The 18,408-nt window shown below is 43.9% G+C and overlaps 1 protein-coding gene across 4 annotated transcripts in view; it reads right to left on the minus strand.

The window, feature by feature from the left end:
* DRAM2 (DNA damage regulated autophagy modulator 2) overlaps positions 1-18,243 on the minus strand; it is an 87,965-nt gene extending 69,722 nt beyond the window's left edge. The window contains exons 1-4 of one of the 4 annotated variants that reach the window (XM_081948877.1): positions 18,097-18,171; positions 17,800-17,992; positions 16,283-16,420; positions 15,022-15,176 (exon numbers count right to left, since the gene is read on the minus strand). In XM_081948877.1, coding sequence (XP_081805003.1) covers positions 15,022-15,152 — 131 coding nt within the window. In that variant the 5' untranslated portion in view covers positions 15,153-15,176; positions 16,283-16,420; positions 17,800-17,992; positions 18,097-18,171. Of the gene's footprint in view, positions 1-15,021; positions 15,177-16,282; positions 16,421-17,799; positions 17,993-18,096 lie in introns of those variants that run through there. The other 3 variants (XM_081948878.1, XM_081948879.1, XM_081948876.1) reach the window with 3 other exon arrangements.
* Between the last annotated feature and the right edge of the window lie 165 nt (positions 18,244-18,408).

The raw sequence follows: 18,408 nt of genomic DNA on the forward strand, positions 1-18,408 counted from the left end.
GGTTTTTCCCCCTATGGGATTTCCCCTATATTTCACCGGAGACTATACAAGGTGGGGACTCGAAACGTTGACCCCCTTCTATCCATACCCATGGGTTAGGAATCCGTTGGTGAGGTCGGTTTTTCTATCCAAATTCAAGGGGGCCTAACCCTAATCCTCAGTTCGTTTTTTCGCCCTAAGGGATTTCCCCATGTATTTCAGTGGAAAGCATAGAAGTTGTTGACTTGAAATGTTAACCCCCTCCTAACCATATCAGAAGGCAAGGAATCCGTTGGTGAGGTCGGTTTTTCCCTCTGAATTCAAGGGGGCCTAACCCAACCCAAAGTTGGTTTTTTCCCCCTATGGGATTTCCCCATGTATTTCACCGGAGAGTATAGAAGGTGGGGACTCGAAACATTGACCCCCTTCTATCCATAGCCATGTGTTAGGAATCCGTTGGTGAGGTCGGTTTTTCTATCCGAATTCAAGGGGGCCTAACCCAACCCTAAGTTCATTTTTCCCCCCTCTGGGATTTCCCCATGTATTTCACCGAAAAGCATAGAAGTTGTTGACTTGAAATGTTCACCCCCTCCTAACCATATCAGAAGGCAAGGAATCCGTTGGTGAGGTCGGTTTTTACCTCCGAATACAAGGGGGCCTAACCCAACCCAAAGTTGGTTTTTTCCCATTATGGGATTTCCCCATGTATTTCAGCATGGAAAGCACGGAAAGCATAGAAGTTGAGGACTCGAAACGTTGACCCACTCCTAACCATATCTAAAGGCTAGGAATCCGTTGGTGAGGTCAGTTTTTCCCTCCGAATTCAAGGGGGCCTAACCCTAACCCTAAGTTGGTTTTCTCCCCTGATGGGATTTCCCATGTATTTCACCGGAGAGTATAGAAGGTGGGGACTCGAAACATTGACCCCCTTCTATCCATACCCCTGTGTTAGGAATCCGTTGGTGAGGTCGGTTTTTCTATCCGAATTCAAGGGGGCCTAACCCTAATCCTCAGTTCGTTTTTTCGCTCTAAGGGATTTCCCCATGTATTTCACCGAAAAGCATAGAAGTTGTTGACTTGAAATGTTCACCCCCTCCTAACCATATCAGAAGGCAAGGAATCCGTTGGTGAGGTCGGTTTTTACCTCCGAATACAAGGGGGCCTAACCCAACCCAAAGTTGGTTTTTTCCCATTATGGGATTTCCCCATGTATTTCAGCATGGAAAGCACGGAAAGCATAGAAGGTGGGGACTCGAAAAGTTGCCCCCTCCTAACCATATCCAAAAGCTAGGAATCCGTTGGTGTGGTCAACTTTTCCCTCCGAATTTAAGGGGGCCTAACCCTAACCCTAACTTGGTTTTTTCCCCCTATGGGATTTCCCCATGTATTTCACCGGGAAGCATAGAAGGTGAGGACTCAAATATTTGACCGCCTCCTAACCATATCTAAAGGCTAGGAATCCGTTGGTGAGGTCGGTTTTTCCCTCCGAATTCAAGGGGGCCTAACCCTAACCCTAAGTTGGTTTTTTCACCCTATGGGGTTTCCCCATGTATTTCACCGGAAATCATATAAGGTGGGTACTCGAAAGTTCGACCCCCTCCTAACCAAATCTAAAGGCTAGGAATCCATTGGTGAGGTTGGCTTTTCCCTCCGAATTCAAGGGGGCCTAACCCTAACCCTAACTTTGTTTTTTTCCCCTAGGGGATTTCACTAAGGGATTCCTAACCCATGGGAATGGATAGAAGGGGGTGGCCTTTTCGAGGGATTCCTAACCCATGGGAATGGATAGAAGGGGGTGGCCTTTTCGAGTCCCCACCATCTATGCTTCCCGGTGAAATACATGGGGAAATCCCATAGGGGGACAAAACCAACTTAGGGTTAGGGTTAGGCCCCCTTGAATTTGGAGGAAAAACCGACCTCACCAAAGGATTCCTAGCCTTTTGATATGGTTAGGAGGGGCTCAACTTTTCGAGTCTCCACCTTCAATGCTTTCCGGTGAAATACATGGGGAAATCCCATAGGGGAAAAAACAAAGTTAGGGTTAGGGTTAGGCCCACTTGAATTCGGAGGGAAAAACCAACCTCACCAAAGGATTCCTAGCCTTTTGATATGGTTAGGAGGGGGTCGGCCTTTCGAGCCCCACCTTCAATACTTTCCGGTGAAATACATGGGGAAATCCCATAGGGGAAAAAACCAAGTTAGGGTTACGGTTAGGCCTCCTTGAATTTGGAGGAAAAACCGACCTCACCAAAGGATTCCTAGCCTTTTGATATGGTTAGGAGGGGGTCGGCCTTTCGAGTCTCCAACTTCTATGCTTTCCGGTGAAATACATGGGGAAATCCCATAGGGGAAGCAACAAAGTTACGGTTAGAGTTAGGCCCCCTTGAATTTGGAGGGAAAAACCGACCTCACCAATGGATTACTAGACTTTAGATATGGTCAGGAGGGTGTCAACCTTTCGAGTCCCCACCTTCTATGCTTTCCGATGAAATACATGGGGAAATTCCATAGGGGGAAAAAACAACTTAGGGTTAGGTCCCCTTGAATTCGGAGTGAAAAATAGACCTCACCAATGGATTCCTAGCCTTTATATACGCTTAGGAGGGGGTCAACTTTTTGAGTCCCCACCTTCTATGCTTTCCGGTGAAATACATGGGGAAATCACATAGGAGGAAAAAACAAACTTAGAATTAGGGTTAGGGACCCTTGAATTCGGGGGGAAAAACTGACCTCACCAACGGATTCCTAGCCTTTTAATACGGTTAGGAGGGGGTCAACGTTTCGAGTCCTCACCTTCTATGCTTTCCGGTGAAATACATGGGGAAATCCCATAGGGGGAAAAAACAACTTAGGGTTAGCTTTAGGCCCCCTAGAATTCGGAGGGAAAAACCGACCTCACCAACGGATTCCTAACCTTTAGATTTGGTTAGGAGGGGGTCAACTTTTTGAGTCCCCACCTTCTATGCTTTCCGGTGAAATACATGGGGAAATCACATAGGGGGAAAAAACCAAGTTAGGGTTAGGGTTAGGCCACCTTGAATTCGGAGGGAAAAACCAACCTCACCAATGGATTCCTAGCCTTATATAAGTTTAGGAGGGGGTCAACTTTTCGAGTCCCCACCGTCTATGCTTTCCGGTGAAATACATGGGGAAATCCCATAGGGGGAAAAAACCAACTTAGGGTTAGGGTTAGGCCCTCTTGAATTCGACTTCACCCTTTAATCTGGTTTTAAGAGTATTTATTGTATGCGGTTTTTTAATCTGGTTCCTGCACACCGCCCCGAGTCCTTTCGGGGCGTTGGGGCGGTCTATAAATGAAATAAACTTGAAACTTGAAAACCATTGGATTTCAAGCCTTTATATATATTTAGGAGGGGGTCAACTTTTTAAGTCCCCACCTTCTATGCGTTCCGGTGAAATACATGGGGAAATCCCATAGGGGGAAAAAACAAACGTAGGGTTAGGGTTAGGCCCCCTTGAATTCAGAGGTAAAAACAGACCTCACCAATGGATTAATAGCCTTAGATATGGTTACGAGGGGGTCAACTTTTCGAGTCCCCACCTTCTATGCTTTCCGGTGAAATACATGGGGAAATCCCATAGGGGGGAAAAAACCAAATTAGGCTTAGAGTTAGGCTCCCTTGAATTCGGATAGAAAAACCGACCTCACCAACGGATTCCTAGCCTTTAGATATGGTTAGGACGGGGTCAACATTTCGAGTCCCCACCTTCTATGCTCGAAACGTTGACCTCGTCCTAACTATATATAAAGGCTATGAATCCGTTGGTGAGGTCAGTTTTTCCCTCCGAATTCAAGGGGGCCTAACCCTAACCCTAAGTTGGTTTTTTTCCCCTACGGGATTTCCCCATTTAATTCAACGGAAAGCATAGAAGTTGAGGACTCGAAACGTTGACCCCCTCCTAACCAAATCTAAAGGCTAGGAATCCGTTGTTGAGGTTGGTTTTTCCCTCCGAATTCAAGGAGGCCTAACCCTAAGTTGGTTTTTTCCCCCTATGGGATTTCCCCATGTATTTCACCGGAAAGCATAGAACGTTGGGACTCGAAAAGGTAACCCCCTCCTAACCATATCTAAAGGTTAGGAATCCATTGGTGAGGTTGGTTTTTCCATCTGAATTCAAGGGGGCCTAACCCTAACCCTAAGTTGGTTTTTTTCCCCTACGAGATTTCCCCATTTAATTCAACGGAAAGCATAGAAGTTGAGGACTCGAAAGGTTGACCCCCTCCTAACCAAATCTAAAGGCTAGGAATCCGTTGGTGAGGTCAGTTTTTCCCTCCGAATTCAAGGGGGCCTAACCCTAACCCTAAGTTGGTTTTTTTCCCCTACGGGATTTCCCCATTTAATTCAACGGAAAGCATAGAAGTTGAGGACTCGAAACGTTGACCCCCTCCTAACCAAATCTAAAGGCTAGGAATCCGTTGTTGAGGTCAGTTTTTCCCTCCGAATTCAAGGAGGCCTAACCCTAAGTTGGTTTTTTCCCCCTATGGGATTTCCCCATGTATTTCACCGGAAAGCATAGAACGTTGGGACTCGAAAAGGTAACCCCCTCCTAACCATATCTAAAGGTTAGGAATCCATTGGTGAGGTTGGTTTTTCCATCTGAATTCAAGGGGGCCTAACCCTAACCCTAAGTTGGTTTTTTTCCCCTACGGGATTTCCCCATTTAATTCAACGGAAAGCATAGAAGTTGAGGACTCGAAACGTTGACCCCCTCCTAACCAAATCTAAAGGCTAGGAATCCGTTGTTGAGGTCAGTTTTTCCCTCCGAATTCAAGGAGGCCTAACCCTAAGTTGGGTTTTTCCCCCTATGGGATTTCCCCATGTATTTCACCGGAAAGCATAGAACGTTGGGACTCGAAAAGGTAACCCCCTCCTAACCATATCTAAAGGTTAGGAATCCATTGGTGAGGTTGGTTTTTCCATCTGAATTCAAGGGGGCCTAACCCTAACCCTAAGTTGGTTTTTTCCTCCTATGGGATTTCCCCATGTATTTCACCGGAAAGCATACAAGGTGGGGACTCGAAACGTTGTCCCCCTCCTAACCATATCTAAAGGCTAGGAATCCATTGGTGAGGTCGGTTTTTACCTCCGAATTCAAGGGGGTCTAACCCAACCCTAATTTGTTTTTTTCGCCCTATGGGATTTCGCCATGTATTTCACCGGAAAGCATAGAAGGTGGGGACTCGAAAACCTGACCCCCTCCTAACCATATCTAACGGCTAGGAATTCGTTGGTGAGGTCAGTTTTTCCCTCCGAATTCAAGGGGGCCTAACACTGACCCTAATTTGGTTTTTCCCCGCTATGGGATTTCCCCATGTACTTCACCAGAAAGCATAGAAGGTGGGGACTCGAAAAGTCGATCCCCGTCTATCCATACCCATGCGTTAGGAATCCGTTGGTGAGGTCGGTTTTTCCCTCCAAATTCAAGCGGGCCTAACCCTAACCCTAATTTGGTTTTCTCCCCTATGGGATTTCCCCATGTATTTCAACGGAAAGCATAGAAGGTTGGTGCTCGTAAGATTCACGCCCTCCTAACCATATCTAAAGGCTAGAATCCATTGGTGAGGTCGGTTTTTCTATCCGAATTCAGGGGGCCTAACCCTAACCCTAAGTTGGTTTTTTCCCCCTATGGGATTTCCCCATTTAATTCAACGGAAAGCATAGAAGTTGAGGACTCGAAAGGTTGACCCCCTCCTAATCATATCCAAAAGCTAGGAATCCGTTGGTGAGGTCGGTTTTTCTATCCGAATTCAAGAGGGCCTAACCCTAACCCTAACTTGGTTTTTTCCCCCTATGGGATTTCCCCATGTATTTCACCGGAAAGCATAGAAGCTGGGGACTCGAAACGTTGACCCCCTCCTAATCATATCTATAGGTTAGGAATTCGTTGGTGAGGTCGGTTTTTCTATCCGAATTCAAGGGGGCCTAACCCAACCCTAAGTTCATTTTTCCCCCCTCTGGGATTTCCCCATTTATTTCACCGGAAAGCATAGAAGGTGGGGACTCAAAAGATTGACCCCCTCCTAACCATATCTAAAGGCTAGGAATCCATTGGTGAGGTCGGTTTTTCCCTCCAAATTCAAGGGGGCCTAACCCTAACCCTAAGTTGGTTTTTCCCCCTATGGGATTTCCCCTGTATTTCACCGGAGACTATACAAGGTGGGGACTCGAAACGTTGACCCCCTTCTATCCATACCCATGGGTTAGGAATCCGTTGGTGAGGTCGGTTTTTCTATCCAAATTCAAGGGGGCCTAACCCTAATCCTCAGTTCGTTTTTTCGCCCTAAGGGATTTCCCCATGTATTTCAGCGGAAAGCATAGAAGTTGTTGACTTGAAATGTTGACCCCCTCCTAACCATATCAGAAGGCAAGGAATCCGTTGGTGAGGTCGGTTATTCCCTCTGAATTCAAGGGGGCCTAACCCAACCCAAAGTTGGTTTTTTCCCCCTATGGGATTTCCCCATGTATTTCACCGGAAAGCATAGAAGTTGAGGACTCGAAACGTTGACCCCCTCCTAACCATATCTAAAGGCTAGGAATCCGTTGGTGAGGTTAGTTTTTCCCTCCGAATTCAAGGGGGCCTAACCCTAACCCTAAGTTGGTTTTTTCCCCCTATGGGATTTCCCCTTGTATTTCACCGGAAAGCATAGAAGTTGAGTTCTCGAAACGTTGACCCCCTCCTAACCATATCTAAAGGCTAGGAATCCATTGGTGAGGTCGGTTTTTACCTCCGAATTCAAGGGGGCCTAACCCTAACCCTAAGTTGGTTTTCTCCCCCGATGGGATTTCCCATGTATTTCACCGGAGAGTATAGAAGGTGGGGACTCGAAACGTTGACCCCCTTCTATCCATACCCATGTGTTAGGAATCCGTTGGTGAGGTCGGTTTTTCTATCCGAATTCAAGGGGGCCTAACCCTAATCCTCAGTTCGTTTTTTCGCTCTAAGGGATTTCCCCATGTATTTCACCGAAAAGCATAGAAGTTGTTGACTTGAAATGTTCACCCCCTCCTAACCATATCAGAAGGCAAGGAATCCGTTGGTGAGGTTGGTTTTTACCTCCGAATACAAGGGGGCCTAACCCAACCCAAAGTTGGTTTTTTCCCATTATGCGATTTCCCCATGTATTTCACCGGAAAGCATAGAAGGTGGGGACTTGAAAAGTTTTCCCCTCCTAACCATATCTAAACGCTACGAATTCATTGGTGAGGTCGGTTTTTCCCTCCGAATTCAAGGGGGCCTAACCCAACCCTAATTTGTTTTTTTAGCCCTATGGGATTTCGCCATGTATTTCACCGGAAACATAGAAGGTGGGGACTCGAAAACCTGACCCCCTCCTAACCATATCTAACGGCTAGGAATCAGTTGGCGAGGTCAGTTTTTCTATCCGAATTCAAGGGGTGCTAACCCTAACCGTAAGTTGGTTTTTTCCCCCTATGGGATTTCCCCATGTATTTCACCGGAAAGCATAGAAGGTGGGGACTCGAAAACCTGACCCCCTCCTAACCATATCTAACGGCTAGGAATCAGTTGGCGAGGTCGGTTTTTCCCTCTGAATTCAAGGGGGCCTAACCCAACCCAAAGTTGTTTTTTTCCCCTAAGGGATCTCCCCATGTATTTCACCGGAGAGCATAGAAGGTGGGGACTCGAAAAGTTGACCAACGGATTCCGAGCACCAACCGTCTATGCCTGCTGGTGAAATACATGGGGAAAACCCATATGGGGAAAAAACCAACGTATGGTTGGGTTAGGCCCCCTTGAATTCGGAGGGAAAAACCAACCTCACCAACGGATTCCTAGCCCTTAGATATAGTTAGGAGGGGGTCAACCTTTCGAGTCTCCACCTTCAATGCTTTCCGGTGAAATACATGGGGAAATCCCATAGGGGGAAAAACCAAGTTACGGTTAGGGTTAGGCCTCCTTGAATTTGGAGGAAAAACCGACCTCACCAAATTTATTTTATTATTCGTATTTATAGACCGCCCCTTCTCCCGAAAGGGACTCGGATTCCTAGCCTTTTGATATGGTTAGGAGGGGGTCGGCCTTTCGAGTCTCCACCTTCTATGTTTTCCGGTGAAATACATGGGGAAATCCCATAGGGGAAGCAACAAAGTTACGGTTAGAGTTAGGCCCCCTTGAATTTGGAGGAAAAAACCGACCTCACCAATGGATTACTAGACTTTAGATATGGTCAGGAGGGCGTCAACCTTTCGAGTCCCCACCTTCTATGCTTTCCGAAGAAATACATGGGGAAATTCCATAGGGGGAAAAAACAACTTAGGGTTAGGTCCCCTTGAATTCGGAGTGAAAAATAGACCTCACCAATGGATTCCTAGCCTTTATATACGGTTAGGAGGGGGTCAACTTTTTGAGTCCCCACCTTCTATGCTTTCCGGTGAAATACATGGGGAAATCACATAGGGGGAAAAAACCAACTTAGAATTAGGGTTAGGGACCCTTGAATTCGGGGGGGAAAACTGACCTCACCAACGGATTCCTAGCCTTTTAATACGGTTAGGAGGGGGTCAACGTTTCGAGTCCTCACCTTCTATGCTTTCCGGTGAAATACATGGGGAAATCCCATAGGAGGAAAAACCAACTTAGGGTTAGCTTTAGGCCCCCTAGAATTCGGAGGGAAAAACCGACCTCACCAACGGATTCCTAACCTTTAGATTTGGTTAGGAGGGGGTCAACTTTTCGTGTCCCCACCTTCTATGCTTCCCGGTGAAATACATGGGGAAATCCCATAGGACGAAAAAACCAAATTAGGGTCAGGGTTAGGCCCCCTTGAATTCGGAGGGAAAAAACGACCTCACCAACGGATTCCTAGCCTTTAGATATAGTTATGAGGGGGATCGGCCTTTCGAGTCTCCACCTTCTATGCTTTCCGGTGAAATACATGGGGAAATCCCCTAGGGGAAAAAAACAAAGTTAGGGTTAGGGTTAGGCCCCCTTGAATTCGGAGGGAAAAGCCAACCTCACCAATGGATTCCTAGCCTTTAGATTTGGTTAGGAGGGGGTCGAACTTTTGAGTCCCCACCTTCCATGCTTTCCGGTGAAATACATGGGGAAATCCCATAGGGGGAAGAAACCAACGTAGGGTTGGGTTAGGCCCCTTTGAATTCGGAGGGAAAAACCGAGCTCACCAAAGGATTCCTAGCCTTAGATATGGTTAGGAGGGGCTCAACTTTTCGAGTCCCCACCTTTTATGCTTTCCGGTGAAATACATGGGGAAATCCCATAGGGGGGAAAACCAACTTAGGGTTAGGGCAGTGCTTCTCAATTATTTTCTGTCATGCCCCCCCTAGGAAGAAGAAAACATTTCGCGCGCCCCCCCCGCGCGACTGTAAATAGTATAATTTGTCTATAAAATTGTTATAAGTAGACCTCTGCATAACATAGCACACCGGTCTTTCCTCGTCTCCCACCGTAGTCACATGCTTTCTTTCCTCTTTCCCTCTTACTTGTCTATCCTTCCTTCCACCCTCCCTTCCTCCTTCCCTTCCTTCCTGCCTCCCTTCCAGTTCCCTCCTTCCTCTTTCCCCCTGCCTGCCTGCCTTCTTTCCTCTTTCCCTATCCTCCTATCCTTCCTTTCTCCCTCCCTCCTTCCCTGCCTCCCTTCCAGTTCCATTCTTCCCTCCTTCCTTCTGCCTCCTTCCTGCCTGCTTGCCTTCTTTCCTCTTTCCCTCTTACTTGTCTATCCTTCCTTCCACCCTCCCTTCCTCCTTCCCTTCCTTCCTGCCTCCCTTCCAGTTCCCTCCTTCCTCTTTCCCCCTGCCTGCCTGCCTTCTTTCCTCTTTCCCTATCCTCCTATCCTTCCTTTCTCCCTCCCTCCTTCCCTGCCTCCCTTCCAGTTCCATTCTTCCCTCCTTCCTTCTGCCTCCTTCCTGCCTGCTTGCCTTCTTTCCCCTTTCCCTCTTGCTTGTCTATCCTTACTCCCTCCTCCCTTTCTTCCCTCCCTCCCTGCCAGCAGCTCCTCCAGCATCCCAGCTGGAAGCAGCAGCACAACAGTCGCCGTTACCAGGGGCGAATGGGTGGCGGTGGCAAGATCGGGCGACCGCCGCCCCTTTGTCCCTTCCCCAACAGCGGCTGTTGCTCTTCCGCTTCCAGACGGGCTGGCGGGGAGGCGAGCTACCTGCATAAAGACGCCGCCGAGGGCATGGCAGAATATATCCCGGCTTGAAGTGGCAGCGCTGGGGACTGCTCAGAGACTCATCAGAGCCGCGGGCTGGAGCTGTGCAAAAAGTCTGCTTGGGCTGGGGGGGGGGAGGGAAGGAAGCCTGGGACAGCCATGCTTCCCTCCCTCCCACCCCCGCCCGAGCAGGCTTCGTGCACAGCTCCAGCCCGCGGCGCCAATGAAAATCCACAGTACGAAGTGCTGCCACTTCCAGGCGGGATATATTATGCCTCGCCCACGCCGCCCACGCCGTTGCACCCAGATGGAAAGGGAGCCTTCGCGCCCCCCTTTACGGAGCCTCGCGCCCCCCCAGGGGGGCGCGCCCCACTATTTGAGAACCGCTGGGTTAGGGTTACACCCCCTTGAATTCAGAGGGAAAAACCGACCTCACCAACGGATTCCTAGCCTTTCGATATTATTATGGGGGGGTCAACGTTTCGAGTCCTCACCTTCTATGCTTTCTGTTGAAATACATGGGGAAATCCCATAGGGGGAAAAACCCAAGTTAGGGTTAGGCCCCCTTGAATTCGGATGGAAAAAGCGACCTCACCAAGGTATTCCTCGCCTTTTGATATGGTTAGGAGGGGCTCAACTTTTCGAGTCCCCACCTTCAATGATTTACGGTGAAATAAATGGGGAAATTCTATAGGGGGAAAAAACCATCTTAGGGTTAGGGTTGGGCCCCCTTGAATTCGGAGGGAAAAACCGACCTCACTAACGGATTCCTAACCCATGGGAATGGATAGAAGGGGGTGGCCTTTTCGAGTCCCCACCATCTATGCTTCCCGGTGAAATACATGGGGAAATCCCATAGGGGGAGAAAACCAACTTAGGGTTAGGGTTAGGCCCCCTTGAATTTGGAGGAAAAACCGACCTCACCAAAGGATTCCTAGCATTTTGATATGGTTAGGAGGGGCTCAACTTTTCGAGTCTCCACCTTCAATGCTTTCCGGTGAAATGCATGGGGAAATCCCATAGGGCAGTGATGGCGAACCTTTTTCGCCTCAGGTGCCAAAAGCACGAGCATGTGTGCTATCCCGCACGCTCGCGTGCCCAACCCACAATTTAATCCAGCCCCCACGCCTTGCCCCCTAAGAGGGCCGTAGCTGTGCTGGGGTGACGCGCAACTTCCGTTTTGTGCCTCAGGAGATTTCAGGAGCCTTTTTTGAAGCCCCCAGAGGCTGAAAAACCGCCCAAAATGAATGCGAAAATCAGCTGGCCAGCGCGCACATGCGCGCTGGAGCTGACACAGGACAATGCCTCGCGTGCCCCCAGAAATGGCTTCGCGTGCCACCTGTGGCACGCGTGCCATAGGTTCGCCATCACGGGGATAGTGGTTTCCCAATACCTATCTCCATGATGTATTTTTAATCCCATACAAAGCCTACATACCTGGGAGTTCCTGAAGATTTTTCATCCAGCCACTCCTACATCTAAGCCTGCTAAATATTTTAGAATCAGCTAAGATCAGCAATGTATACAATTTTTTTTCTTTCCCAAAAAAATATTTGTAATGATATGTGGGACTGACCCTAGGAGACTGGGGATGTTCCCAAGAAATGATCAGATAAGAGCGGGTGTAGCACATAGGTGCATAATGAGCAGAGGAGAAAAACTCAGGAAAGAACTTCCCTAACTTGTCAGGCAGTAAAATAGATGCAGTCAAACTGTATTGAAATAGTTTATCATACACTAAACAGAGCATAATTATACTTACCAAAGCATATACATTTAAAAACAGGAAATACATATTTGTAAATAATGGCTAATATTTACATAGCATAAAGTGGTTACGCCTGTTTTACATAAGTCAGTTCAGGGTAACTTAAGACTGTTAAGACATAAATCTGAGTCCTAATATTTCTTTTCAGTTTCATTTAAGATCAGAAGCCAAGGATGCCACTGAAGCCCCTAAGTAGTAATTGAGGTCAAACATTGATAATATCAATAATAATGAATTTATACTTTAATAAATCAAATAACAGCTCAAGGAACTGCAGTCACTGCTATTTTGGAGAGAAAAGCATTGCAGAGATATACTAATTCCAGCTTCAATTATACAATGATGCTTACAAAATAACATCTCTAACCCAGGCCTAAGCTATTGCTTCCTAGATAATATATAGGAGATCAAATATCTTAATAGATACTGTAGTCTTGCAATTCATAAGCAAATACCAAGTTTTGAGGAGCAATATGTCAAACTGGTTTAGAACCAAGGCTTGCTAAAAAAAGAGAAGCAGCAGCTTGAACTAAGAGGAAGAGAAAGAAAATACTGTACCTTATTTAACATTGTACAATTGTACATGCAAATCTCAAATCTCTTTATTCTCTAATAATAAAGTACAATGAATTGCAACTGACATGCTTTAGAACTTCAGACAGCTCATTGTAAATGCAGGAACTATGTAAATAATTTTTACTATTTCGAGATGTGAAGGACAGACATTTGGTATAGATTCTGACTGCAGAACTAAGTGTTCTCTTTTGCTGGTCCCTTTTAATAGAGGTATAGTTGCTTTGAGTCGTGGAGCCAAGATGTAATCTGAAACTCTTGACATCTTTAGCAGTCCAATTTTTAGTTCTACTAATTAGCTAGAGCAGGCATGTCCAACCTAAGGTCAATGGGTCACATGCGGCCCTGAACATTTAGTAACATGGCCCCACAAGATATAATGAAAATATTTTTAAAAATAAAGAAAGTTTGTTTTTTGTATATTTTATATATAATATTTGTATATGTTGTCCAGGCAAGCCAAAAAGGTTGGACACCCATGAGCTAGAAGCTTTAAAAATATGGAAAATGTAAAAGATACAAATATAAGAATTTAAATTTACAGCAAAATTGATGTGGTGGGGAGAGGAAGGAAAAGAACAAGTTTTTATACAGTATTTCCAGAAGTAAATGAAAGTTCAGATATACATCCATCATAATTATAGAGTTGTAATATACACCAAAGGAACCAAGATGATAAAACCTGACATTATTTGAAATTAAATTTATTGGGCCTATGAACACCTTGGGAATGATCCAATAAGCATCTTTAGATATAGTTCTTGACTTATGACCATAATGCAGACTGCCCATTCCAGCTGTAATTTGTGCTAGCCATAAAATGGGTCAAGTTTTTTTTTTTTGCAGAAGTCATTAAACAAATCCAGTCATTAAGCAAACACCACGATAATTAAGTAAACCTGTTGTTTGCTACCAAATGTTTTTGACAAAATTGGAAGTAAATGCCAATTTTCAGTGGTGTTGTTAGTTGCAAGTCATGTCCGACTCATTGCGACCCCATGGACTCCCCCAAAGTTCATTTAAGCTATCTACTGCTTCGGTGACTCCATCCAGCCACCTTATTCTCTGTCGTCCCCTTCTTCTTTTGCCCTCAATCTTTCCCAGCATTAGGCTCTTCAGTGAATTTTCAGTAAAATGTTGTAAATCATGGTCACATGACTACCGGATGCTGTAAATGGCCATAAATGTGGACCAACTGCCTGAAATGCTATCCTGTGACTGTGAGAGAGATGACTCATAAGTACCTTTGGTAGGGTCCATTATAACTTCAGCTCTGGTCGTTAAGTTCAGAATTATTTGTACTGTGAAGTTCCACAATGAAAGGAAACAAAGAAAATCACCAGTGTGTTCCTGTACTTTCTTCATTCCAATTCAGTTCAAGAAGCTTTGAAAGGAGATTTCTAAGCATATTCATCCCTGTTTCTTACATTATATATTTGGTCTAAAACAGGTACTTTTTTAACACAGAAGCCATTTTGGAAAATATTATATGAATGAAAAAATATATTTAAAGTAAGAAAATAAATATGGAAATACATTTGATATCCTGCCAGCTTGGTAACCGTTTGCAAATCTAATTAAAAGAACAAGGGAAAGAGGGAACAATCACTTCAGTATGTCTGTATAAATGTATGTGTGTGTGTGTGTGTGTGTGTGTGTGTGTGTGTGTGTGTGTTGGCTGTGGTTAGAATGCAGCATTGCAGGCTAATTCTGCCAGCTGCCAGAGTTCAATTCTGATCAGCTCAAGGTCGGTAAAATGAGGATCCAGATTGTTCGGGGCAATATGCTAATTCTGTAAACCACCTAGAGGGGCTGTAAAGCACTATGAAGCACTATAAGGCTGCTATTGCTATTGTTATATATAAGTGCATGTCTATGTATCTTATGAATAGATTATGAAATAAACTTCATCCATTTTGATATAAAGAGATAAACCTAACAATGTTTGTTAAAAGAAAATTGACAATAAAGAAAAAAAATCTACTACTGCTGTTAAGTCTTTCAAATTCAAAAGGAATGTTAGTGTATTTTAAATTTGTCATTTCATCTAATAACAAACTCAAATTATTAAATGCTGTGGTTTTAACCTACTGTATTTTTCGGAGTATAAGACGCACCCTTTTCCCTAAAAAAAGAGGGTGAAAATCTGGGGCGTCTTATACATTGAATTGTATTTTTGGCCTCCAAAATCCTGCCCTTTGCAAAAATGGCCGTGCATAGCCTTTAGGAGGCTTCTAGAGTGCTCCTGGGGGCTGCCCCCCCCCAGTTTCCAGGAGCACTCCACAAGCTTCCTAAAGGTTATGCATGCCCTTTTTGTGACAAAAACCGGGCCTGTTGTCGTGAAAAACAGGCCATTTTGGGGAGTTCTGCAGAGTGCAAAAACTTTTTTTTTTAATTTGCCTCTTCAAAATCTTGGTGTGTTTTATACTCCAAAAAATACGGTAACTCCATTTTAAAAAACTTTTAAAGCAAAAAACAGGAGAGTAAGAAAAGTTTCATAGGTGTAACATTTGAACATAAATTGCAATGCAAAAATATAAAGTATACTGACCTGATATAGGGTACCAATGGGTCAATATGGTTTAAGAGTACTCCAATAACATATGGAAACACTAAAGCAGCAGACGAGCAAATAACCAGGGCAGAAGGCAAGAAACTCAGTCCTTGCTGAAACCACCACATTTCAAAATGATCCAGAGTCAAATACTGAAATAAATAAATAACATTTTCTTTCTTCTTGCCTTGAAAGCAAATAAATTGTATGTATTTATTTACAACAACATTTCTACATCATCCAATTTCTTCTAATTCATTAATATACTATCCTTCTGTCCTGTATTGGAAAATATTTCCAGTCCAATCTTTTCATTGAATTATCGAATCAGAAATCATTCGAAACAGTATTTTCAGCTTCACTATTTAAGTTATGTTCTAACTCTAGCTCAAACGATGATAAAGTGAACAAACTATTTGGAGCGTGTTTTTAAGAAGAGGAAGTGGGGGAATGAAAAATCAAATCAAAATGTTGATAACCTTTATCTTTTAGTCTAAAAATAAGTGGAACCCAATTTAGCCTTTAATATATACAATTATATATTTTGTAACAGAAAGTACAAACAACCACATTTACGCCTCCCTCATCCTCCATTCCAACTCCACAGGACTGCCTTTAAAGACCATCTAGAAACTGGAGATAATGCAAAATACATCTAAAGGAAATAATCTGATATGTCACAAAACACTAGCACTGCAGGAACTGAATTAGATTCTGACGAGACTGGATTTCACATTTTTGTCTATCGAGTTTTTCCCAAGGACTCTGGGATAGGCAGATATTGTTTGATATTGTTAAAGGTACTGTCACAGGATGTAAGCTATTCCAAATAAAGATGTTTTTTGCAATTGACTGGTGTTGATGTTGTCAATGCCAGTGGTGTTCAAGTGGTGTTCCAATTGTTTTGGGACTGCTTCCAAGAGCCTATTATGTCAGCCATATGTTTAGACTGGATTTGGCATTTTTGTCAAGAAACTGGCATGAGGGAATCCAGATGGCTTCTAGTGGAACTTGAACTCAGTCTCCCAATTTTTAGCCTGATGCCCACAACTACAATCAATAGACTATAAAGTCTACATGGCTGAGGACCTGATTATCTCTAAGATTGCTTACTTCAAATAGAATCTCTCCAAAATATACTTGCAGGGAGTATATGCTAAGAGTTTCATCTTCCATGAGAGCTCAGAGACAATCTCTCAATGTGTAAGTTGCCTTCTTAAAGAATAATTTATCTCTGAAATAAAATATGCATCCTCACTTTTGTTAATTGAAAGGCTTGTTAAGTTTCACCCTTTTTGATGAATATTTGGAAGTTGTGGAATGAGTAAAGGATGTACACATGATTTATTATCTCAATTTATGTAGCTGTCCATTTCAAATATATGGCTCTAGGTAGCTACATCAATTAAAAACAAAATAAAATTTATGCAATATTAAAATTAATTAAACATAGAATTAAATTATAGAATCATATTTAAAAACAGAACACAATTCATAGCCATGTTATTCCAAAATTCATTATCAACAACAATTAACATAAATCATGGCATGGTTACTGTCACACACTGAGATCCTCGCATCCAATGGCAAAGCCAATTCTTTAAAGCCTTATGAAAAGCTGATAGATTCATGACTAATCTGATCTCCGTAGTGTGTGTGTGAGGAGGGGGGAGAGAAAGTGGGGAGAGAAGGAGAGAGATTCCAAAGGGTAGGACAAACAATAGAAAATGAAGGACATTGCTTATTATGGACTGTTATAATATTATAATATGCATGTTTCATTGTTATATTTAAATGCAATCTTAACTTTATAAGCCACATTGATTCAACAACAGAGAGAGTATAAAAGTCTCTGTAATAATTATGATGATATAAGGTACATACCCACAGAAGCTAATTCTGGAGCAAAGCAACATTCTACAAGTATTTTGTTTTGTTGCACAACAATGTGCCACTGGAATTGCAACCAATAAAATAGAATAGCCTTAGATAATTAACTACTGCACTTTAACATTGGTAATAGTGAGACATTAATTGCCCAGAGATGAGATAATATCAAAACAGATAAGTAGAAGAAAGAAAACTGAATTGCTGAATATCTGAAAGGTCTCAAAAGGGAATGGGTAGAATGAGAAGAAACTTTTTTTCTGTCTTCCGTTTTTCAAGATTTTAAAAAGCACCTACAAACAAGGGCTGTCTTAACCAGTGAAAAAGTATTTTTGCATCTGCAATTATTTAGAAATATTATGAGTTGCAGAGAAGAATAAAAGTCCATCTTGACTTCTAATTCATCTTTGTTACATATTGTGCCTTGGTAAATGGCTACAGTCTTATCCATTGTGACTTCTATGGAACTGGGATGATGGATGCCAATGAAATTCTGTAACTAGTCAAACCCATGCAATCAATATTTTCTGCAGCCCGTTTTGAAACTCAATTGCTCCTTTTCAATGAAACATTTACTCTGTCCCGAGACAAATCTCAGCCAGTTATCGATCAATCTCTTTATCCATTAACCCCTGTCTCCCTGTAATGCAATTCAAAATTCAAAACCTCTATATAATTTGGATCAATTGGACGAGAGAACTGAGCACAGCATCTTTAAACTACACTATCAATAATACTCTTTATTAAGAAAAAAAATTTTTTACACTGTTTGTTCTCCATACTGTATTATGGAGAAGTAGCCGTTTCAGTTTCACATTTAAGACCTGCCCATATTTTGTTTTTTTCTTCTTTTTAAACCAGAGAAAACAGGAAAGAGGGACAAAATACCTGACAAAGCCGATCTATTATTATCACTAGCAACTGTCGGTCGGCAACACCTGAATCCGAGTGTCTCTGCTTCAGACAAGTGGTTCAGCCAGATTAGGAAGGGGCTGGAGGAGAAAGCTATTTTCCTAAGGAAAGCTTGTCCTCTCCTCTCTCGGGCACCACCGTAAGAACATTATATATTCTCTCTCTTTTCCTGGTGTTTCGAAAAATACAAAACATAAAAGCAACAGCTGCAACGATTACTCTTCTTCAGCTTTCTATTTCTATTTTATGACTTCGCCCTCACCCCGGACATACCCTAGACCCAGACTTTAAAAAGCTGTCTCACACGATGCAAACTCAACTTCCGCCACCAGCAGCGCGTCGGCAGCCTCCTCCTCTCCTCCTCCGGCCCGAGCGGCAGAGAAAGCAGCGCTGTCCCTTGCAGGGTGGAGCCTGACTGAATATAACCCCGTCGTCGTTTGTGTTGGGCGAAGCGCGCTCTGACATTCCATCCCCCCAAACGAGGTTACTCCAGTTATTTAAGCTCACGCTCTCTTGCAACCGCCTCATCTCACCGCCCCCTGGCGCCCTCCGAGGGCCGGCCTGTGCAAGTGGGCGGGAAACGAC

The sequence above is a fragment of the Natrix helvetica genome (assembly GCF_964273705.1).
Source record: "Natrix helvetica genome assembly, chromosome: 3".
NCBI lineage: Eukaryota > Metazoa > Chordata > Lepidosauria > Squamata > Natricidae > Natrix > Natrix helvetica.